The sequence below is a fragment of the Dipodomys spectabilis genome, unplaced genomic scaffold, assembly GCF_019054845.1.
Source record: "Dipodomys spectabilis isolate Male_0828 unplaced genomic scaffold, ASM1905484v1 ptg000107l, whole genome shotgun sequence".
NCBI lineage: Eukaryota > Metazoa > Chordata > Mammalia > Rodentia > Heteromyidae > Dipodomys > Dipodomys spectabilis.
This window is the reverse complement of record NW_024870784.1, coordinates 4,149,397-4,174,570: the sequence shown is the minus strand read 5'-3', so window position 1 is coordinate 4,174,570 and position 25,174 is coordinate 4,149,397. Positions and strand designations below refer to the sequence as shown.

Sequence of the window (25,174 nt, the reverse complement as noted above, 5' to 3'; positions counted from 1 at the left end):
TTTCAACTGGTAAGTAAAAGCTCAGTTTTAATTCAACATATGGAACTAAGAATTAATTATGATTCCATTCTAAGAGTAATGCCATTATATTTCTGTACTTGTTCTCACTTATAAAGCACATTTTAAATTTTCATACCAAGACAAACAGATAACAAATATAGCAAAAATGCTTATGCCAAAACTCTACAGATTTAATAAGCAAAAGGAGCTAACATGCTATAGGATATTAACATCATACATCTGCGTTTAAATGCTGGCATCACTACTTGCTAGTTGGTCCTCAAGTAAAATCTGGAGATGGCGGGTGCCAAGGGATTTAAATAAACCTGTGAAATAATGCACCCATATGCTTTCACTCCACAGCTGCTGTGTCGCAATTATGCACCAAGTCTATGGTGTTCTTTTTAACCCCTTACTATTTCTGATAAAGAGCTATGGCGGGGGTGTGTTGGACACCTTTAAAATAGCAATGTTTCCCCCAAATGGGCATTTAGCCTAACAATTCAGTAACTGGGACACATTATTAAACTTACCTAAGCTGTCCAGTACGAAGAAAACAAAGAGCTCGGTTACCATAAAGAACGTAGCACTCAGGTCTTAAAATAGAAGTAAATACTTAGTCAGCAAAGCACACATTACACATCAAACAAACAAAAATTATACTGAAAACATAAGGACTAAAAAACTTTAAAAACTTTACATCTATGTGGCAGAACAGAAAGTACATAGGATTCTGAGCTGCTTCTGGGCCTTCACTACCTCAGTAACCTTGTTCAAACTACTGCTCTCATGAATAATTCTTATTGTAACTTCGGGTTATTGGAAGGATTAGATGAGATGTGCTATTTCAAAGCTACAGTGTAGGCTGAAATTGTAATTACTTATAGAAATCAGACATCCAACCTTGACAAAGAACCCAGGCAAAGTAAGCCTATAAACTGCAATGGTAACTTTGCAGCTTCCAGTTTTGTTCCGAATGGATTTTTTTCTGAGTCTTCCTCAGCTGAACAGAGAAGCAGCAACTGAATTCATTTATCCCAGTGGAAATAAAGTAGAAAAGCAGGTGCATAGAGCATCCTACAAAGCTGCAATTGTCAGTAGAAACAGGTATATACAGGCATACATGCGAATTATATATATATGTTAAATATATATTAGAAATATGTGTGTGTAATCTTCTGTTATATACCTGAAGGAAAACTACAAACTTCTAAAAGTTGAGTGACAAGGGAGAGAGAGAAAGAGCACATGCATTCTCTCACAATTACAACTATTTTCTTACAAAAGGTCCCTCAAAGAAAGTAAAACCAGCATGGGCAGCAACTTTTTTTTTTTTTTTTTTTAATCGATGGGGCTTGAATGCAGGGCCTGAGCACTGTCTCTAAACCTTTTGGTGCTTGACTAGCATTCTACCACTTGAGCCACATCACCACTTCCAGTTTTTGAGTGGTTAATTGGAGATAAGAGTCTCACGGAGGGCTGGGAAGGTGGCTCAGTGGTAGAGTGCTTGCCTTGCATGCATGAGGCCCTGGGTTCCATTCCTCAGCACCACATAAACAGTGGTGCTATGGTTCAAGTGTAAAGTGCTAGCCTTGAGCTGAAGAGCTGAAGGACAGCACCTAGGCATAGAGCTCAGGCCCCATGACCAAAAAAAAAAAAAAAGAAAAAGTCATGGAGACTTTTCTCCACGTGCTGGCTTTGAACCATGATCCTCAGATCTCAGCCTCCTTAATAGCTAGATTACAGGCATGTGCCACCAGTGCTTGACTTATTTACTGCCAGTCCTGGGGCTTGAACTCTGGACCTTGGTGCTGTCCCTGAGCTCCTTTTGCTCAAGGCGAGTGCTCTTATCACTTGAGCTACAATGTCACTTCCTTGGGCAGTATCTTATGTTTTTTTTGTTTTTTGGTGGGTCATGGGGCCAGAACTCTGGGCCCGAACGCTCTTCAGCTCAAGGTTAGCGCTATACACTTGAGCCATGGTGCCACTTCCATCTTTTTCTGCTTATGTGGTACTGAGGAATCAAACCCAGGGCCTCATGTATGCTAGGCAAGCACCCTACCACTGAGCCGCCCCCTTCCCAGCTCCTGGGCAGCATCTTGAGGATTTTTCTTTTTTGGGGGTCCGGTTGTGGGGCCTGAACTCTGGGCCTGGGCGCTGTCCCTCAGCTCTTCAGCTCAAGGCTAGCGCTCTACTACTTGAGCCACAGCTCCACTTCTGGTTTTTTTCTTTTTGCTTATGTGGTACTGAGGAATCGAACCCAGGGCCTTGAGCATGCAAGGCAAGCGCTCTACCACTGAGCCACCTTCCCAGCCCATTGGGCAGCATCTTATGTACGCCTTTGACCAATTAACAATTTTGAGAGTGATTAATTGACAGGAAAATAAGAAGACATCAGAGATGGCCCTACATTAAAAACCTGAAGGAAAGGAGCAGGTTAGAGCCAAATCTACTCTTTTGCCTGACTGGCTTGAGTTATACTACTTGATGGGCTCATATATTCAGGCTCTTGTATACAACTACAACCTAGATCTGTAAAGTCTGTTCTGCATAGCAAACTGGAAGATACCTGCAATTCTTCATACCACTTTTGTTTTGCCTAACTCCTAACTTTATCTGCCACATAGAAAGGGTTTCATTATTCTTTCTCTTACCTATATTCAATGGCTCTGGTGTAATAGATAATAGCTACATCAAATCTTTGGTTGGAAAATTCTTCATTTCCTTTCATTCTCATCAGTTCTCCTTGCTGAGAAACCAAGGTGAAAGAAAATGCATCAATTAGCTACAAAGCTAATCAAGAACCCAATACCTAGAAAAAAATGAATCTGGGTTTCTACCTTGAAATAACCTAGGAGATTACCTATGGAAAAAATGAAAATGTAATCTCCACTACTATAGCATATACAGTCAGCCTTCTGTAATTTTGAGTGCTGGCTGCAGATTCTGTATTTATGTAATCTCCAGTACTATGGCATATACAGTCGGCCTTCTATATTTATTTATTTTTTGGCCTTCTATATTTATGAGTGCTGGTTGCAGATTCAATGAAGCACAGATAAAAAATATTTAGGAAGAGAATATATTGAATATGTTATTTGTCATTATTTTCTAAGCAATATAATAAAACAACTATATAGATAGCATTTGTATCGTACTAGGCACTATAAGTAATACAGAGATGGTGTGAAATATACAGAAACATGTATACATTATTTTATATGAGGGTTGGGGGCATCTGCAGATTTTGGTATCAGAGGGTGGCCTATCACCAATCCTCCCCAAACTGAAAGGCAACTATATATTGAAGCAAAGTTTTCTCTAATACTCAATTCTACTTGATAAAGTACTATTTACTGTGTAAACAAAAGATATATTATAAATAGACATTAAAATAATTGTTTTTTGATGGTACTATTTGGCAAGTCCACTTTCTCCTTTTTCTCACTTCTTCTGAGGTCCACTTTTAAATATCCGTAAGTTACAGCAAGCCAAAAAATGAGATACAAGGTAGAATTTTGGCTTTTGGTTAGCAAGCATGGTATTACTCAATAAATTTTATTATTTGAAGTAACAAATTAATCAGGTAGATAGATAGTGATTTTAAGGCCCTGTGTTTGATTCCTAGCAGAGTAAGAAAAAAAAAATCAGTAACATATATGCAGTGCTGATTAATTATGAACAAAGACACTTCAGGTTAGCAAGAACACCAACAAAAGATGCTATGAACAGAACCAAAACTTTTTTTTTTTTTTTTTGTCAGTCATGGGGCTTGATCTGGGCTTGGGCACTGTCCCTGCGCTCTTTAGCTCAAGGCACTCTACAGCTTGAGCCACAGCACCACTTCTTGTTTTTAGTGGTTTTTATTGGAGATAAGAGTCTCACAGACTTTCCTGACTGGGCTGGCTTTGAACTGTCATCCTCAGATCTCAGCCTCCCGAGTAGCTAGGATTACAGGTGTGAGCCACTGGCGCCCAGCTAGAACCAAAACTTTTTACTTCACTCAAATTTATAAAAATTAAAGGGCTAGAGGCATAGCTCAAGGGGTAAAGCATCAGCCAAATAAGGTGAACTAGTATAGGCCTCTGAGTTCAAGCCTCAGTAGTGGCAACAAACAAAAATAATAATATGCTCATTCACCGGGCACTAGTGCCTCACACCTATTATCCAAGATATTCAGTTCAAGCCAGCTCAGGCAGAAAAGAAACTTCAAGACTCTATCTCAACCAGTAAAATGCTGAATGGGAAACAGAGCTCAAATATTAAAGCACCAGCTGTGAACAAGCACAAGTGAGAGGCCCTAAGTTCAATACACACACACACACACACAATAAAATAAATGAGCATATTGTAAATCATTCCTTAAAATGTGAATTAAAATCATTATTGAATGAACTATATGATATGTGAATTACATCTTAATAAGGCTGTTAAGCTGGGCACAATGGCTCATGCCTTTAATTCTAGCTGCCTAGGAAGAAAAGACTCAGAAAACAAAGCTCAAGGCCTGTCTAGATAAAAAAATTATGATGATCTCATCTCAACAAATAAGTAGCAAGGGGCTGGGAAGGTGGCTCAGTGGAAGAGCACTTGCCTTGCATGCTCCAGGCCCTGGGTTCGATTCCTCAGCACCACATAAGAAAAAAGCCGGAAGTGGCGCTGTGGCTCAAGTGGTAGAGCACTAGCCTTGAGCTGAAGAGCTGAGGGACAGCGCCCAGGCCCAGAGTTCAGGCCCTACGACCGGACCCAAAAAAATAAAAAATAAACAAATAAAAAATAAACAAATAAGCAGCAAATGTGGTAGGGCACACCTATGAGCCTAGATACGGGAAGGCACAGGCAGGAGGAGCAGAGCATCACAGCAGCAGGCTAGACCAGGCAAAAGGAGTTGGAAGCCTATCTCAGGTAGTAGTGCTCATCTAGAAAGTACAGAACCCCATTATCATAAATAACAAATAAAGTTGTTAATATCTCAGCTAAAGTCTTTAATTGAGAAAAATCAATTTTCAACTTTAAATTAACAAAAATATATTAGAAAATTCTCATCAGTATATAATTTCTTCTTTTAAAATTTTCTAACTCAAAGTTTATTAAAAATTCCCTTAAATGTATTACACAATTTTTTTTTTTTTTTTGGTCTGTCATGGGCCTAAACTCTGGGCCTGGGCACTGTCCCTGAGCTCTTCAGCTCAAGGCTAGCACTCTACCACTTGAGCCACGGTGCCACTTACGGCTCTTTCTATTTATGTGGTGCTGAGGAATGGAACGCAGGGCCTCATGCATGCAAGGCAAGCGCTCTACCACTAAGCCACCTTCCCAGCCTCTGTATTACACAATTTTATATCAATTCTGCATACTGTTATCAATTAACAATTTTGTTATTAACTTCCTGACTATTGGAGAGTTTTAACTGCCATGCTTTCAAACATATTTACAGGTAGAGATGTGTCCTCACCTCTGTACAGTCCACACAGCTTTGACCTTTAAATTCTTCAAGCAAATTGCAATTCTCCGTCACAACTCTAGTTATATGATACTTATCTTAGTTTTATTTTTAGAAGAGACAGACACAAAGGGAGAGACAGATAAAGAGAGAATCTGTTAATAAAAATAAACTATATTGACATTCCTCTAATTCTTAGCTTAAGTAAGTCCATAAAGTTCATTAAATTACTGTAGTTCCAAAAAGCCTATGTTTCTTGTAATCTTTCATATGTATATTTGAAAATACACAACTCTAGCATGCTACAGAAAACTGATTTATTGCTTGCTCTAAGTTACTCTGTTTCTATTTCTAGCAATAAGGAACCAGCTCTTATCATTGCACTAATTATTACTCAGTAATTCAGAAAATGCTGTCATAACATTTTACAATCAGGACTCATAATTACTCAAGATAATCCAACAGACATTACCAAGGTGCACTGTTCAATAAAACTACATAACACTGGTAAACTGTCTTCTACAGTGTTTTAGTATACCAAATAAAGTGTTAAAAAAATTTTTTTCCTGTCATAGGCTTTACTAGTCACAGGGCTTGAACTCCGGGCTTGGGCACTGTTCCTGAGCTCTTTTGCTCAAGCTAGAGCTCTACTACTTTGAGCCACAACTCCATTTCTCGTTTCTGAAGAGTCTTATGAGCTTTTTTGCCCAGACTGGTTTTGAACTGCGATCCTCAGATCTCAGCCTCCTGAGTAGCTACGATTACAGGTGTGAGTCACGGCACCTTGCTAAACTTTTTAAATATTTGACTCTTCATAAATGAAATATATTGATGATGAGAAGTTATTGGAAATAGTAATCTTATAAAAATTTAATAAACTAATTACAATACAGTAGATAATTAAGTTACTGAAAGTGTCCAAAGTTATCAAGCCTCATCAGCCTTTATATTATTTATATATATTTATATAGTCTTTTGTATATGTATAGCATATATATATATATATATAAATTATTCCACCACAATTATAGTTAAAACTCTAGCCATATGTATTCCTCTCCAACAGAATACCTGAAATTTGAGATTCAAGAAAACTTATGGAGCAGAGTCAGGAGAATAATGGTTCAAGATCAGCCTAGGCAAAAGCCAAGGAGATCCTTTCTCAAAAACAAGCTAAGCATGGTGCTACAAGCCTGTTATCCCAGTTACCCTGAAGGTAGAGGTAGGAGGATCTCCATTAGAAGCCAGATGCAGAAGGTTAATTTAAGACCCTATCAGAAGAAACAAATCTTACAAAAACACAACAAATATATTGGAGGGAATGGCTCAGTTCATTTAGGCCTTCAGTTCATTCCCTAGTACTGCAAAAGAAGGATCTGGGAAGGTGAACAAATAAATAATACTAAGAGACAGAGCAAAGTTCTAGGAGAAAAAAACACTGGCGTTGAGATTAGAGAAAAATTTGAATTATTATCTAAATTCTACTAGTTACTTTGTACACTGCAGAAAAATCACTTATCTTCTCAAAGTCTTCTACAACAGATAATAGCAGCAACCCTTTAGGGCAGTTTTATAAAGGAGAGAGGAATATGTGAGAGAATCAGAAATAAGCCCATAATGGTGCCTAATGCACGATACTGCTTCTCTACTTTCTAAAACAAAATCTGACCTAAAATTAGAGGCCTCCAAACTAATGAAGAAAACCTCTGTGACACATACAGTATCTAATAAACCTATCAAGAGAGATCTGTACTTAATTCCTCTCCAGAATTCAAGTCAATACACAGTATTTGCTATCTTTTCAGTGAAGATGTAAATTACTGGCCATCATACCTAATAAGAAGCCAAAAAGTTCCTATTTCAAGATTCCTAAAACCATGCTATAAAAACACTGCTAGTAATCAAGTGCTTTAAAGGACAAAATTTCACAAAGTAAGGAAATATGTAAGATAATCTCCTCATACATCAAAGAATAGTAGATTCATCAGGAAAATGAATATCATGTTAGCGTCTGTTACTTTTATGAATGACAGACATGAGCCATAGCTATCAGCTCTTTCTCTATTATATAGAATAACTACCAACCATCTTCATCTTTTTTTTAAATATGTCACAAAAGTAAAGCAGAAAATAGAGAATAAACCTAACTACAAGCGTTAGGCGCCAATGGCTCACCCCAGTCATCCTAGGTACTCAAAACCATCCTGAGCAGACAAATCTGAGAAATTCTTCTCTCCAATTAACCAGCCAAAAAAAAAAAAAGCCAAGCCCAGCGCTGGTGGCTCATGGCTGTAATCCTAGCTACTCAGGATGCTGAGATCTGAGGATCTCAGTTCAATGCCAGCCCGGGCAGGAAAGTCCGTGAGACTCTTAGCTCCAATAAACCACTAGAAAACCAGAAATGGTTGTTGTACCCCCGTCGCAGGACCCTCACCAAGAAGACCACCGAGAGTCAGACGTTCCGAAATGCAAAAGCAAGGCTTTATTCAGGCGGGCTGCAGCTCGGGCCTCGTCCTACACACCGACACAGCAGAGCTTAGGAGGAAGGCCCTGAGCTGAAATTTCACAGGGCTTATAAAGGCAAAAACCACAAAGTTACAGCAACCAGATGTGTTAACAGGACATTCTAGGGCGATAAGGGGTGATAGGGGGTTATCAGACCATTTCGGCCACGACAATAAAGGGCAGGGGGTTAGTAGACCATTTGGGCTAGGGCAATAAAGGGCAGTAGGAGGTATCTGTGAAGCAAAGGAAGTTTGTGGCCACAGATAACTCTGTCCTTGGGATTTATGTGCGTTCTGGTTAACTTCAACACGGACAGGTCAGTTCCTGGAATTTATGTTTGCTCTAGGTCACTCATAATTTAACATAAATGACAGAATGGCTGCTGCCTCAAAATGGAGTTACTTCAACTCTTCATGGTGCTGTGGCTCAAGCGGTAGAGCGCTCACCTTGAGCTGAAGAGTGCAGGGACAGCGCCCAGGCCCAGAGTTCGAGCCCTAGGACCGACCAAAAAAAAAAAGCCAAAAGTAAAGTGTAGCTCAAGTGGCAGATCACCAACCTTGAGAGCAAAAGACCCCAAGTTCAAGCTTCAGAAGGAGCACAAACAACAAAATGAACAAACAAAACCCTAAACCTGACAAGGTTAAAACTCTTACTGAAGCATCATAACAGAAGAAAAACATTTTTCAAATGTTCTTAAGACAAATCAGAGACCACATAACTATACATCCCATTTTCCTGAATACCTTTAAAAACCCAGTGAACAAGTTACAACACTTACATTCAGTAAAGAAAATACTTAACATAGGCCAACATTTGTCCACTGATCCTAATTTGGGAAGAATGGTTACATCGCCAGTATATTTTATCCAATTTAAAGCTTCCTCCATTGCCAAGATTTTCTGTGTCAAAAGATGTGAGTATTAATTCTAAACTTGTACATGGCATTATACATTTACATTATACAGCATTTCAGATACTTAATACAAACCTTATACAACTCCCTATTTTCATTATTCCATCAAGCAGTGGAGAAGACTAGGACCCCAACATACAAATTAACAGAAACCATGGTCATACATGTTACATATTCAAGTGATGTCAGGCCACCCTCAGAGCTTAAGATGCTTCACAACTTGAAAGAGGCTCACAACTTGAAAGGGGCTGCCCTAGGCAGAGGGAGAATGCAAAACAAAATAGACTGGGATTCAGATCTTATCTAAACTAGGGATTCCATCTTTATCCCTAAGGCTAAAGTTACAAATTAAGGTTTGCCTTAGGCAATATATACTTTACTCAGTCTGTGGAAAATAAAAAAATCAGATAAAACATTTGCTGAGCAAACTGGACCGTCAGTGCAATGATTCTCATAATGAGTCAAAAGTTGGCACAACCTTTATCCTTATTTCAGCATTTTATTATTTCCCTTCCCCTCCCTAAATTAGAAAAATGTATATACAAGATACAGAGCACCGAAATCAAATACAATGAAAACAGGGGTTATACTATAACAAAATGCTGAAATAAGGATAAGAGGTTGACCCATTGTAACAATGAGATGTACAAGACACTATGTTGAAAACTAACTTTACAATTTGGGGTGGGGGAGCTGGGAAGGTGGCTCAGCGGTAGAGTGCTTGCCTTGCATGCATGAGGCCCTGGGTTCGATTCCTCAGCACCACATAAGCAAAAAGAAAAAAAGCCAGAAGTGGTGCAGTGGCTCAAGTGGTAGAGTGCTAGCCTTAAGCTGAAGAGCTGAGGGACAGCGCCCAGGCCCAGAGTTCAGGCCCCATGACCAGACCCAAAAAACAAACAAAAAAAAAACAATTTGGGGTGGGGGAAGGAGGAGCTGAGTTGGGGAGATAGACAGGGAAGGGATGGTAGGGGAAAAACAAAGGAGGGGGTAACAATGCTTGATAGGAAATGTACTCATTACCTTACTCATGTAACTGTAACCCCTCTGTATAGTATCTTTACAATAAAAAAAAATATATATATATATATAAATTTTTTTAAGTTGGCACAAATGTTATTCATGCCTGTAGTATCTAAAATATCTTCAGAAATTTAGTAGCTGAACTGTCAATGTTGGTATGAGGTTTGAAAGAAATGTAGATATTTATGTCTCCAGTAACATTACAAATTGGGTTTATCACTGCTTCTGGAGATTACCTAGTAATAATGTATCGAAGACATAATAATTTCATCTGGGGAAATGTATGCCCACTAAAAAAATCTAGCTTAAAGAAAAAATTAGATGTAAAGAAGCTCTTAAGTTACATGGTGGATTTTAAGATTGCATAAGCAAAACACAGAAATCAATACTATCAAATACTGGTGTAATGTTGAGTATGTAAACTGAATAATCAAAAAATGAACAGTGTGATGACTGCTGCTTAATTAATGGCTAATGCTGGGTTCAATATCTATGTATTTAATACTTACATTTTCTATTTTATAACCGATTCTCAGTAAGCCTTCAATAAGAAATGAATCATTCTGAAAAACAAAAAAGCAGTTTTCCTTTATTCCATGAACTTTACTTTAATTTTCTAATGGGGAAAAAAAATCTTACATTTTAGAAATACTCATGCATCGTACAAAATAAATAAGTATGTATACACACACACACACATATATATATTGTGCATGTGTATATATGTGTGTTGCTCATGAGCTTGAACACAGGGCCTCAGTACTATCCTTTGGCTTTTTTCTTTGGCTCTTTTGTTGTGGGGCTTGAACTCTGTGCCTGGGCACTGTCCCTCATCTCTTCAGCTCAAGGCTAGGGCTCTACTAATTGAGCCACAGCGCCACTTCCAGTTTTCTGGTGGTTTATTAGAGATAAGAGTCTCATGAACTTTCCTGCCCGGGCTGGCTTTGAACTGTTATCCTCAGATCTCAGCCTCCTGAGTAGCTAGGATTATGGTATGAGCCACCGGTGCCTGGCTCCCTTAGCTCTTTTTTTTTTTTTTTTTTTAATATTGTTGTCTTTAATTTTATTTTATTTATTTTTTTTGTGGTTCGGTTGTGGGGCCTGAACTCTGGACCTGGGCGCTGTCCCTCAGCTCTTCAGCTCAAGGCTAGCATTCTACCACTTGAGCCACAGCGCCACTTCCGGCTTTTTCTTTTTGCTTATGTGGTGCTGAGGAATCGAACCCAGGGCCTCAAGCATGCAAGGCAAGCGCTCTACCACTGAGCCACCTTCTCAGCTCCCTTAGCTCTTTTGATTAAGCCCAGCACTCTAGCACTTTGAGACACAGCTCCATTTCTGGTTAACTGGCATTAATTGGAGATAAGAGTCTCACAGACTTTCCTGCCAGGGCTGGCTTTGAACAGAAATCTTCAGATCTTAGCTTCCTGAGTAGCTAGGTTTACAGGCATGTACCACCAGTGCCTGGTTAATATACAATAATATTTTAGTTAACAACAAATCACAAATATGTAACAGTGACCCCATACGGTTAATAATGGAACTGACAAATTCCTATTGGCTAGTGACACTGTAGCTGTTGTTATGTCATAGCATAAACAGGCGCGGCTCACAAGTTGATGCTGATGGAAAATTTACTAATAGCACATAATTACATACAGCACATGATACTTGATCATGGTAAGTAAGTGATATACTACTAACCTATATCTGACCTATGTTTAAAATTATTAGAGAACACTCTATGAAAAGCAATTTTATGAAAAACAATATGTCATGGCGTATACCAGTAGCAGTTTCATACACCGTGTGTTTCATGTGTCCCTTGATTCACCAAGGGGCCAAATGGAATGATTTGTTCTATATCACCTTCATTTGTCTAAGTATACTCTATGATGTCCACACAACTAAACTGTTAAATGATGCATTCCTCAGGATGTATATCCATTGTTAAGTGACATGTGACTGTACAACTGTATGCATACAGTAGTCTACATGCCACAAGCACTTATAGGATCAATTTGCCCCTCAACAAGCCTAAAGTTTCTGGACATGGTGGCAAACACCTACAGTCCCATACTCAGGAGGTGAAGATAGAATCATATGCTGAGGCTAAAGCCAAGAAAATGGTTAGTAGACCCTATCTCAGCAAACAAGTTGCATAGTGGCATATAACTGTGAACATAACTAAGCAGGAAAAGGATTTCAGTTTGAGGCCAGCCATAGGTAAATCAAGAAATCCTCTTTTTTTCTTTTTTATCCCCACCCCCAGAACTGAGGACCAAACTCAGGGCCTTGCACTTGTCAAGCAAGCACTCTTCCATTGAGCAACCTTTCAGAAATTCTTTTTCTGACCCAATATGAAAAATAATGAAAGGTCTGGAGAGTGACTGCATAACTGGAGGTTAACTGGAGATAAGTCTCCTAGACTAACCTGCCCAGGCTGGCTTTGAACCACGATCCTCAAATCTCAGCCTCCTGAGTAGCTACAATTATAGGCATGAGCCACCAGCACCTGGCAGTCAATTCTTGATTTAGGTTACTTTTTTTTCCTCCTTGATACTGGGGTTTGAAGGTTTTATGCTTCCTCGGCAGTCACTCTCCAGACCTTTCATTATTTTTCATATTGGGTCAGAAAAATTATTTCTGGAAGGTTGCTCAATGGAAGAGTGCTTGCTTGACAAGTGCAAGGCCCTGAGTTTGGTCCTCAGTTCTGGGGGTGGGGATAAAAAAAAAAATGAGAAAAAAAAGAGGATGGCTTTTGAGTAGTTAATTGTAGACAAGAGTCTCACAGGGACTTTTCTGCCCAGGCTGGCTTCAATCTGCAATTCTCAGATCTCAACCCCCTAGGTAGCTAGGATTATAGGCGTGAGCCACCAAAGCCTGGTGAAAATTTCTGCTTTTTATCTTTTAATGAAAAGAAACAGTCCTGGTACCTGTTACTGCAACCAGAACTAATCAAAACCAACCAGCCATCCTCCTGATCTTTACTCAACACACTTATGAGAACAGACAATTACGATCAGGACCAGAAAAGCTAAAAACACATGAGCTAACTGCTATTAATTGGTTATGGGCCACATAGCATATATTTTAATTTTTAAATGAAGGTGTAGGACCTGCACTTTACTACTTACTGCAACTTTCTTTGCCAAATCCACAATATCTTCCATCAACTCAAGAAGTTGTAATTTCTTCAAACTTATCTCTGAACCCTGCAAACTGTTTATAGACAAGTTATTTTTTTAAAAGGTTAGGTTCTTACCTCGACAAATTTATTGAATTTTATTCTTAAATATATAACCAACTATATGAAAAAATTGTTCCCATTTTCTTTAGGTAACAAAAACCAAACTGTTTCTTTAAATGCTGTACTTCTCTCTTCCTCTGCAGTACCACTGCTTAATGTAACAGTTTTGTATAACAATACTATAAGTATGCAAGCATTTTAATTTGCCCTGAGTCAGCTTCAAGTCTACCATTTAATCCTATTGAAAATTCATGCTATGCTACTGTAACTCCTCTGTAAATAACCTTTATTTTTTATTTTTTTGGGGGTCCGGTCGTGGGGCCTGAACTCTGGGCCTGGGCACTGTCCCTCAGCTCTTCAGCTCAAGGCTAGCGCTCTACCACTTGAGCCACAGCGCCACTTGTGGCTTTTTCCTTTTGCGTATGTGGTGCTGAGGAATTGAACCTAGGGCCTCAGGCATGCAAGGCAAGCGCTCTACCACTGAGCCACCTTCCCAGCCCCTGTAAATAACCTTTATAAGAATAAAAATTTTAAAGAAAATTCACTCATATTCAAACCCAAGTATTTACTTCTTATACCCTATTTTAGAAAGCAAATCTGCACAGCATGAAAGAGTAAGACACAACCTTCCACTGCACCTGGCATTCCTTAGCACTGTACATACAACTGCATTCACTGTTCATACAAAATGAGTAACACATAGAACTTACAAGGTCTCCACACAAGGATGTAATCTTGATAATATAGAATTTTGCTGAAGTTGGAAAAGAAGTGGCCAGAAGATATGTATTTTAATAGCATCGCAATAACTTCGTAGGACAGAAACTGGCTTGCTGCACCATATACTGCAGATGTCAAATTCTTAAAATTAAAAGTTCAAGATTAATATTTGTACTTCATTTTTTAAGGGATCAATACTGTGAATGAGGGAACTTAAAATGGATATGAGAAGACAAGAAATAAATGGATGCAATACTATAACCTGTTAGATATTAAGATATTTAGCCCGGCGCTGGTGGCTCACGCCTGTAATCCTAGCTACTCAGGAGGCTGAGATCTGAGGATCACGGTTCAAAGCCAGCCCAGGCAGGAGAGACCTTGAGACTCCTATCTCTAATAAACCACCAGAAAACCGGAAGTGGCGCTGTAGCTCAAGTGGTAGAGTGCTCGCCTTGAGCTGAAGAGCTGAGGGACAGTGCCCAGGCCCAGAATTCAAGCCCCACGGCTGACCAAAAAAAAAAAAAAAAAGATATTAAGATATTTAAGTGTTGATTAAAAGTATTTTAACAAAAAAGGTTTTCAGTTTGTAGTAGAAAAAACAAATAAGCATACTTTTTTAACATTCTAGTGCTAAGGTTTAAATTCAGGTCCTTGAATGAGAATTTTGTCACCCATGGTTGGCATCTGAGCCACAACCCCACTTCTGCTTTTTTTCTAGTTAATTGGAGATAAGTGTCTTGAGGATTTTTCTGCCTCAGCTGGCTTTAAGCTATGGTCTTTGAATTGCAACCTCCAGAGTACCCAGGATTATAGTTGTGAGCTACTGGTGACCAGCTAAGAATACATTTTTAAAAGACATATAAATCTTCATATTGATATAGCTGAATGTATGGACCCTTCTTTATGACCCTTCAACAAATTAATATTAAAATACAACTGTACTCACCCACATTTCTCTCACATCGGACATAATCTTTATATTGCAAACCCTAAAATAAGAAAATTATTTTGATTTGTATCTGGTAACATGCATAAGAACAGATTTTGGGGAGTTAAAGGGACTGTACTTGGGTTTGAATTCTCCTATTTGCTAGGCAGATACTCTACCATTCAGTTGTATTTCCAACCTTTTTATGCTGGTTACTTTTTTTTTTTTGCAGGTCCTGGGGCTTGAACTCTGGGCCTGGGTACTGTCCCTGAGCCTCTTTGTGCTTAAAGCTAGAGTTCTACCGCTTGAGCCACAGCACCACTTCCAGCTTTTTTGAGTAGTTTTGAGATAAGAGTCTCACCAGGACCTTTCTGCCCTGGCTGGGCCCGAACTGAGATCATCAGATCTCAGCTTCCTCAGGAGCTAGGATTACAGGTGTGAGCCACCGGCACCCAGCTTATGCTGGTTACTTTTGAGATAGGATTTCATTTCCTGCCTGGGTATACTTGGGCCTTGAACACACCTGTTATACTAAGGTTAACAGGTGTATGCCATATGGCCCAGCTCTTAGTTAAAGAGTCTCATGCTGGGCACCAGTGACTAATGCTTGTAAATCCTAGCTACTCAGAAGGCTGAGATATGATTTTGGTTTAAAGCCAGCCTGAGGTGCTCGCTTCGGCAGCACATATACTAAAATTGGAACGATACAGAGATTAGCATGGCCCCTGCGCAAGGATGACACGCAAATTCGTGAAGCGTTCCATATTTTTATTATTTACCATAGCTAAGATATGGAACCAACCCAGATGACCCTCAGTAGATGAATGGATCAAGAAAATGTGGTATATATACACAATGGAATTCTATGCCTCCATCAGAAAGAATGACATTTCCCCATTTGTTAGGAAATGGAAAGGCTTGGAAAAAATTATATTAAGTGAAGTAAGCCAGGCCCAAAGAAACATAGGTCCCATGGTTTCCCTTATATGCAATATCTAGTATATGTATGAGTCAAGCGGAAAAGGTCAGATAATGTGATGTTAGGAAAACGATCCCTTAAATATGTATTTTAATGTTTTTTTTCTTTCATGCATGTGTTTCTAACGCATTTATAAGATTATTTCTTTGTTACTTTGTCTGTCCCTCCCCCACAGTGTAACCCCCGCTTTCACTATATTTGATGTCAGTATAACTTGTGGAGGAGATGGGGACAAACAAGTCGTTTAAGGATTCAGGTGGACCTGTTGCAACAATGAGAAGTACAAAATGTCATGTCAAAAACGAGCTTTACAATGTCGGTGTGGAGGGGGAAGGGGGGAAGATTGGGTGGGGGGGAGGGGAGAGGCTGGGAAGGGAGGTGAAGGGTAAACAAAGGAGGAGGCTGCAATGCTTGGTAAGATATGTATGCATTATCCTGCCCATGTAATTGTAACCCCTCTGTACAGTATGTTCTCAAATAAAATAAAATAAAATTAATTAAAAAAAAAAATAAAGCCAGCCTGAGCAAGAAAGTCCAAAAGACTCATCTCTAATTAACCACCAAAAAGCCGGAAGTAGAGCTGTAGCTCAAGGATTTTATTACTTTTAGTTCTTGCCCAAGTAACTGCTTTGTTTTCCTTTTCATCATAAACCATCATTAACCATTTCTTCCACCTTTTCACATCGGAAGTAGAGCTGTAGCTCAAGTGGCAGAGTACCAGTCCTGAGTAAAAAAGCTAAGGAACAGTGCTCAGGTCGAGTTTAATCCCTGTACCAGCACCAAAAAAGGAAGGAAGGAAGGAACGAACGAACGAAAGAATGGAGGGAGGGAGGGAGGGAGGGAGGGAGGGAGGGCAGGCAGGCAGGCAGGCAGGCAGGCAGGCAGGAGGAGGAGGGGAACTAGAGAAAAGAGAAAGGGAGGAATTTCATGAATTTTTTTGCCTGTACACAACTGCTGTCCTCCTAGTCACAGCCTCCCAAGTAGCTGAGTCATTAGCACTAGGCTTTTTACTCTAAAAATGAACAGAACTAAAGTAAAACCAATGTGTATTTATGTAATTTGAATGCACTTTTAGCCAGTAAGTCTTAATTTTCTATGAGTATGTTCCTAAAGCACTCCCCCGAAGTTTTTTGTTGTTGTTATTTTGGAGGAGAATGAACTCAGGGATTCCTCCACCACTTGAGCTATGCCCTAGTCCTTTTGTTCTTAGTTTATTTTTGGATCAGGTCTCATGTTTATGCCTGGGCTGGCCTTGGACTATCTTGCCATTACTGGTTTTCTGACATCCACATTCTTATTATTGAGGTGCTGCTTACTTACCCTTCTGAACTTTCTATCACAAAATATCTTTACTAAGACTGCCTTAAATCAGAAAGCACATAGACACAAAACTGAAACAAAAATTAACAAACCTACTTACCACTCCATCATAGTAAAGCTGAGTCACACGGACGTAATCATCTGACATATATTCAGGAGCAAAGACAAACTCATCCTCAGAGGGGCAATCTTCTAACAAAGCATCATCTACTACGCTAAGATCTTCGTCGATAAAATCATCCATCGTGCCCAATTCTAAGAAAACAACACGCATCAATAGTTAAATTTTTTGAAGTGACAGAAGTAGCAGTTTTCCTGGTATTTACTGCATATTAGAAAAATATTCAGAGCCTATATCCCAAGGAAGTAATTCCAATTGAACACTGGGTTCTGGAAGATTTTGTCCCTGTTCTCCTGTTCTTTCCAAATGATTCAATCTATTTCTTCATTTCCTTAGGTTCGCATATTTACCATCCCTACTCTAAAACTTATCAGTTTACATGTCTCCTTTAGTCGGGAGATAACTAAGGGCCTCTGGTTCTTCCTGTATGTCTAGTACATGTAAGCTCAAATATTTGCTGAACATAGAAAAGAAAGTGCACTGCTGCACTTTTACCCCAATTTCTTTCACCGCATCATGTAAAATATACCATTTCATCATACAACAACTGCTACAATCTCAACTTCCTGGCCTGAACTAAATCCATTCAGAAACTGTTTCCTACCAGCTGCTCCTACTCTCCTTTCCCTGTCTCTCTCTCTATCTCAGGCACATGGGCAGGGCCAGAGTCGTCCAGGGTGAGTTTCATTCTCTGTGCCCACAGCCACAGCCAGACCTGCTGTCCTTCTAACCATCCCTGTGCTTCTAATGCTCTCCCAACAAAAGCCAGTCAGCACTGTAAGACTGCGACAAGGGAAAAACTCTTCACTTCATACACACGGCGTTTTAAAAAACGCTTATTTTGACGGTTTAGGCTTTTTTCCCCTAGAGGAAGTTTATTAATGAACGTATTTATAGCTATTAGAGGAAAACTACATGAAGTATCACTGAAAAGTCAGGATTTTATTACTTTTAGTTCTTGCCCAAGTAACTGCTTTGTTTTCCTTTTCATCATAAACCATCATTAACCATTTCTTCCACCTTTTCACATCGCATTAGCCTATTAACATTAGAATAGATCGTTTCTCTTTTCCTAAAAGCAAGTCCTTGGATATAAGTCTAGTTTTTTTAATCAGTCCTTCTTATTATGTCCAATTTAATGTCTAAAAACAATTTCAGAAGTGAAGAATCCTAACAAGCTTCCTAGCCAGCTACTTGCACTATGTGTCACATACTATACCATGTACTTTACAAGTCCCATTCCCATTAATCCTCATATTCCTTGCATGTCCACTGTACAGATGGAGAATGCTCAGTCCCAATTCTGTAGTCTCTTATCTCAAGACTTGTCATAATCACTTGTTTACCTCTTGGTTACTGCCGTGTTTATGAACACTGGGAATTAGTTCCTTTCTCTCCTCCAAATCCAACATTATCCTAGTGGTATCATGGGCCCATCCAGACAACACCTTAGCCTTAGTTTACCTCTTCAGCTAGCAAGAAATTTTTTCCCACCACATTAAGCTCTTCCTTATCAGGGCCATTCCTGCGATTGTGTAGATCTAAACATCTAAATTTAATATTAAATGCTTCACTCATATCAGTTTCTCTCTAAACACAAGTAAGAGTCATTACAGCTCTCATCTTCCCATCTCTTTCCACAGCCATTCAATCTCATCAAGAACTTCTCTTACTATTCAAATCGCTTGTTCTCACTTCCATTTCCTACAGTTTGGTTTCCATTCCTACCATTCAAGGGAAACTACTTTCACTAGTGTCACCAATGACTATCCACAGTCTGTCTCTACAAACTGAAAGTTCACCTGTTCTGCATGAACAACAGTCCAGCATTCAAATTACTCCAAAAGTGAAACAGCCAGAAAAAAGTAAAACATAAAACCAAAGACATGTTATGTATGTTATCTAAGAATATATATGTATACTTAAAAATTCATTTTTCTCACTTTTTTTGTGAGAATACAGAAAGAGCCAAGAACTGTTAGAACCTACTCATCTCCATCATGACATTGATTACAACTGGCAGACTGAGCCACCATGACATGGCCACTGGCCATTGAAGTCTGGCAATCTCAAGATACCAAACCCAGCACCAACTGTACTGTAATTGTGATCCAAGTATATTTTTTAGAGTTTTCTATTTTCTTATCTCTACAGAGGCAATGTGGCAAAAATGGTTAAGAACATGGACTTTGGGGCCAGACTGCCTGGGTTTGAATCCTAACTCCACTATTTCCTGAAGTTTTGATCTTGGGCAAGATTCTTAATTTCTCTGTGCTTCAGTTGTCCCATATATCAAGGGATGATTTAAAAAAAAATACTACCTACCTGATTACTCAGTTAATACACATAAAGTGCTTTGAAGAGTGCTGGGTATGGATGAAATGCCTTAAGCACCAATTATTACTAATATTGATATCAGATTTTAAAAATTTAAACCTACTGTTTGCTATTTCCAGCTAAAGGGTCTACCTTAATTACTAAATCCAAAGAGCACTTTTCAGCTTGCAACTTACTTGACACTGTGGACCACTTCCTTCTTCTCAGAACTCTTCATTGGGACTCCAATGATCATCTTCTGGTTCTCCTATTCGTACGGCTGTTCTTCCTCAGTCTCCTTCATGGGCTCTTCTTTTCCATTCCCTGCCACCCAAATGTCAATTCTCTTCTCTTCTCACTCTCACTGTCTCGAGACTGGGTGACCTTATCCACCACACCCATGGCTTAAAACAGCATTTTCTGAACTTTCATCATTGGCATAGCTTCATCATGATTTTGCAATCCTCATATATTACATGTATTTAATACTTCCTTTGCATTGAGCTCACCTAAGTGATATATGTTCATGATATCAAAAGTCTGATATACAAGCTACGTTTTTTATACACATTAAGGTAAGTTCCTAACTACTAAATTTTCCAGTTTTTTTTAATGAACCGTTTAAAATTATCTTATATGATAATGGTTTCCACATTTCCAAATGCTGAAGGCTTCCAAATCTTTCCAGGCTGGGTCCAATCTTTTGACTTCCAGATCTTCATCGTCAATTGATAATCAGATCTTAACCAAGATGTTCCACAGTCCCTCAGATTCACTAAGTTAAAAAATAAATTTATCCCCTTTCTATAAAAAATACAACCTTATTCTTTTCTCTTTCTGTATACTATTTATCAGTTAATTGTTCTACATGCCACATGATTACACTAATAAAAAATGTGGACAGTCAAACTAGACTCTAATCTCACTCAACATTTCTAGCCAACTTATCATTATAATATCCTGTCATAGCTACTTCCCTAAGAAATCTCAATTTATCACATATACACCGCTTTGTGTCACTGCCTTACTTGTTCCTTCCACATTTCTCGATGAATTAAAACAAGTAATCTCTTAAACACTGTCTTACCTTCAATTTTAGCATCCACTCAAAGTTTGATTTTATCGTTTTCCTGTTCAAAATTACTCAATAGCTTCCCTTCATAGTCAGACTCAAGTCCAATCTTCCTGCTTAAGTATAGATGGTCTTGTGTGCTCCTATTCCTGCTTCTATGTCCAGTTACTCCATGAGAAACACAACCTAGAAGCTAGTTGTATCCAATCATTCATAATTCCTAAACAAACCTTCCATCAACTCATCCTCCAGTCTTTAACCATACTGATCTTTCCACTACACCAAATTTCTTTTTACATCTCTTCTCCATAAGCTTAGAGCACCAGACCCCAATTTCTGGAAGCAGGTTTTATACACTTTGATTATCACAAGTTTATCCCTGTTAGATCAGGGTGAGTACTGAGAATACACTGAGTAATCTACTTGCCATGTAATTTATTTGCTTCATATTTCCACCCAGAAAAACATGACTTTTAACTTAACAATAAACTTGCTTTAAGAGAAAATTTTGTATCACCAAGAAATCCTATGTTTGGATATGATAGATTTTTCCCAATATGAACTAAAAGAAGAAAAATACTAAAAACAAAGTACTTCTGATTCTATCAATTACAGAGAGCCAAATACTGAAGAACTGTGTGTACAAAATAAAGCAGATTTTAGATTTTTTTTCCAAATATTCTTGTTTCACCAAGCTTCTAGAAATAGAACACTTAAAGCCTCCTCATATCAAAACTACAAACCTTGGACAAAAAACCTTCTATGACAAACAAAAACTAAAGGAATTTATGACCATTACACTAGCACAACAAAAGATATTTAAGGGAATCCTAGCCTCAGAAGAAGGCAATGAAAAGCAAAGAAATACAGAAATTAATAAACTCTACTAGGTCAGTAAATTACTATAACAAGAGGAGAAAAGAAACAAGCATCACAAAAAACAAAGTAACAGGAAACCGCCTATTTCTCAATAGTAACAATGCACATCAATGGGCTCAATTCCAATCAGAAGCCACAGAGCAGTAGTCTGGTTCAAAAAGCAAGACCTAGTCATTTTTTCTCTCCAAGAAACACATTTCACTGTCAAAAGATTAATACAAATTCAGAATGAAGGGATACAAAGAGAACTTAAAAACAAACTCATACTGCAAGTGGCCAGTAGTCCTACTTGTATCTGATAAGACTGACTTAGGATAAAAATCATTAAGAAGAGAAAAAAAAAGGTCACTTAGTACTGATAAAGGGAGATATCAATGAAGAAGACATTATAGCTGACCGGTCAGCATATACGAACGTAACAGCAACATGCTGAAATTCATTAAGCATGGAGACCTGGGAGAGAGCAAAGGAAGGGTGACATTGTCCAGAAACAAAAGTACTCTACCTGATTATGTAACTGTAACCTTTCTGCACATCACCTTTATAACAACAATAAATTTTTTTTTAAGATTGTAAAATTTTTAAATTTTAAATGTAAAAAACCAAAAAAACATTAAGCATATACTTCTGAATTTACAAGCAGTGACACAGCTCAACACAATTACTGTAGGAGACTTCAACACCCCGCTCTCACCAAAAGACAGGTCAACCCAACAAAATATTAGTAAAGAAAACTCAAAATTAAGTGACATCATAACCCAAGTGCATTTAATGGACATCTACAGCATATTTCATCCAGTAACTCCACAGTGCACATTATTCTCAGCAATCCATGAAACCTCCTCCAAAACAGATCACAATCTAGCAGATACAGAAAGCTTGAAAGAATACAAGAAAATTAAAATAACTTCCTGTATTCTATCTTACCACAACAGAATTACACTAGAACCCAACAGCAAGATACTACAGAAACATTCAAACTTTTTTTTTTTGGCGGTCGTGGGGCTTGAACTCTGGGCCTGGGCGCTGTCCCTCAGCTCTTCAGCTCAAGGCGAGCGCTCTACCACTTGAGCTACAGCGCCGCTTCCGGTTTTCTGGTGGTTTATTGGAGATAAGAGTCTCACGGCCTCTCTTGCCCGGGCTGGCTTTGAACCGCGATCCTAAGATCTCAGCCTCCTGAGTAGCTAGGATTACAGGCGTGAGCCACCAGCGCCCGGCAAAACATTCAAACTTATAGAGATGGAACAATATATTGTTGAGTAAGCTGGGTCACTGAAAAAATTAAGGGAGAAATCAAATAGTTCCTGCAAACGAGGATCACAGTTCAAAGCTGCCTGAGAAAAGCTAGATAACAGCCCTTTAGAAAAACAAAGTAAAAGCAAAGAACTAAAGATATGGCTCAAGTGGTAGAGTTCCTGCAAGCACAAGGCCCTGAGTTAAATATTCACTATCACAAAAAAAATTAAAAATTATAAAGACTAGGCACAGCTGAAGAGAAAAGTGATCTCCAAGATACATCTGATGAAGTTATCTAGCATTGTAAGGAGAGACAGAGGTGAAAAATATGAAAGAGTAAATAATCTGGAAATAGTTCAACGTACTATATGTCTAGTTAAAACTCCAACAGGGAAAAAGAGATACAAATAAGAGAAAAAAAATTTTACATACAGGCCTCATGAAAGACAAAATTCAGAAGAAACATACACAGTCAAAACAGGATGAAATAGAAGCAAATTTTAGCTATACTTAGAAGTGAAATGACATAAAACTCAAAATAGAAAATCCAATGAGCCTAAAGAAAGATTTTTTTCTTTAAAAATGTATAAAGCAGGCAGTAGACTTTGTGTATTTTCATCATATGGATAGAAAACAGCTCATGTCCGTTATAATAATCTCTTAAAAATCCAGGTTAAAATAAAAACACTTTTAGATAAAAAGTAAATTCATCACCAATCAAGAGACTTGAATTAAAGGAATTTCTAAAACATACCAATTTAAAAACAGATTGGCCAGGTAAGGTGGTATAGACCCTGTAATACTACCTATGGAAGCACAGACAGCAGGATTCCAGTTTGAGGCCAGCCTGGAACCAAAACAGGAGCCTCTATCTCATAAACATCTAAAGCAAAAAGAGCTGAGGTCATGGCTAATGTCCTACCAACCATCTGCCTAGCAAGTGTGAGGCACTGTGTTCAAACTCCAGTACCAAAAAAGAAGAGAATGAAAACAGATTGTCTAATAGGCCTAAAAGAATTTTTTGTTGTTGTTATATATGTATGCATGCCAATCTTGGGGCTTTGGGGCTCCAAGTGAACACTCTAACACTTGGGCCACAGCTCCACTTTTGGCTTTTTTGTGGTTAACTGAAGATAAGAATTGCACAGACTTTCCTGCTGGGGCTGGCTCTGAACCATGGTCTTCAGATCTCAGTTCCAGTAGCTGCTTGTCATGAGCCACCAGTGTTCAGCAGAAATATAATTTTTAGGGGCTGGGAAATTGGCTCAGTGGTAGAGCGCTTGCCTTGCATGCATGAGGCCCTGGATTCAATTCCTTAGCACCACATAAGCAGGAAAAAAAAAACATGGAAGTGGTGCTCTGGCTCAAGTGGTAGAGTGCTAGCCTTGAGCTGCAGAGCTGAGGGGCAGTGCCCAGGCCCAGAGTTCAGGCCCCACGACCAGACCCAAAAAAAATAAAAATAAATATAAATATAATTTTTATAAGCAAACACCTAAAATGTATTGATTCAAAAAGAAAATGGAAAATAAAATGAAGGAAAATTATATTCTGGGTAAATTATAAAAACTAAAGCAAAATTAGGGATAAAAAGGATGGCAATGGAATAAAGGTCCAATACACTAAAAAAAAAAATATTAAGCTTGCATGCATCTAATAAGAAGTCTGAAAGTACATAGAAACAAATAGAAATAACCAGCTACTGGTTGCCAATGGCTCACACCTAGCAGAAAGTTGGAGAGACTTTTATCTCTGATTATCAAAAAGCTGGCTCAGAAGGCTGAGATCTGAGTATCACAGTTCAAAGCCAACCCAGGCAGGAAAGTTCATGAGACTTATCTCCAATTCGCCACCTGAAAACTGGAAGTGGCACTGTAGGTCAAAGTGGTAGAGCGCTAGCCCTGAACAAAAAAGCTAAGAGACAGGGCCCAGGCTTTGAGTTCAAGCCCCATCACCAAATAAATAAATAAATAGGAAGTTGCCAGACACAGATGGCTCGTGACTGTAATCCCAGCTACTCAGGAAGTTGAGGTCTGAGGATCATGGTTCAAAGCCAGCACGGGCAAGAAAGTCTGTGATACTCTTAACCCCAATAAACTGCCAAAAAAAAGCTGGAAGTAGAGCTGTGGCTCAAGTGTTTGCGCACTAGCCTTGAGCAAATAAAAAAATCACAGGCCCTAAGTTTAAAGCCCAGAATAAGCAAACACATAAAAAATGGTTACAATTATAGGCAATTGCCAGGCAGCAGTGGCTCACCCCTGTAATCCTAGCTACTCAGGAGGCTGAGTTCTGAGGATCACAGTCCAAAAGCCAGCCTGTGCAGAAAAATCCATGAGACTCTTATCTCCAATTAACCACTCAAAAACTAGAAGTGAAGCTGTGGCTCAAAATAGTAGAGAGCTAATCTTGCGCAAAAAAGCTCTGAGATGTAACCCCTCTGTACAGTATTTTCACAATAAAAATAAAATAAAAAAATAA

The 25,174-nt window shown here is 38.7% G+C and overlaps 1 protein-coding gene and 1 non-coding gene across 2 annotated transcripts in view; one reads left to right on the top strand and one right to left on the bottom strand.

Moving 5' to 3' along the window:
- Positions 1–25,174, bottom strand: part of Ttc3 (tetratricopeptide repeat domain 3) — a 129,978-nt gene that overhangs the window by 97,986 nt on the left and 6,818 nt on the right. Inside the window, exons 2-10 of the mRNA XM_042687181.1 lie at positions 17,176–17,330; positions 14,795–14,837; positions 13,839–13,989; positions 13,016–13,100; positions 10,391–10,444; positions 8,727–8,847; positions 5,456–5,541; positions 2,655–2,749; positions 534–596 (exon numbers count right to left, since the gene is read on the bottom strand). Coding sequence (XP_042543115.1) covers positions 534–596; positions 2,655–2,749; positions 5,456–5,541; positions 8,727–8,847; positions 10,391–10,444; positions 13,016–13,100; positions 13,839–13,989; positions 14,795–14,837; positions 17,176–17,319 — 842 coding nt within the window. The 5' untranslated portion in view covers positions 17,320–17,330. The remainder of the gene's footprint in view (positions 1–533; positions 597–2,654; positions 2,750–5,455; positions 5,542–8,726; positions 8,848–10,390; positions 10,445–13,015; positions 13,101–13,838; positions 13,990–14,794; positions 14,838–17,175; positions 17,331–25,174) is intronic.
- Positions 15,443–15,546, top strand: LOC122114320. The gene has a single exon (XR_006148561.1). It is a non-coding gene; the product is annotated as a U6 spliceosomal RNA (small nuclear RNA).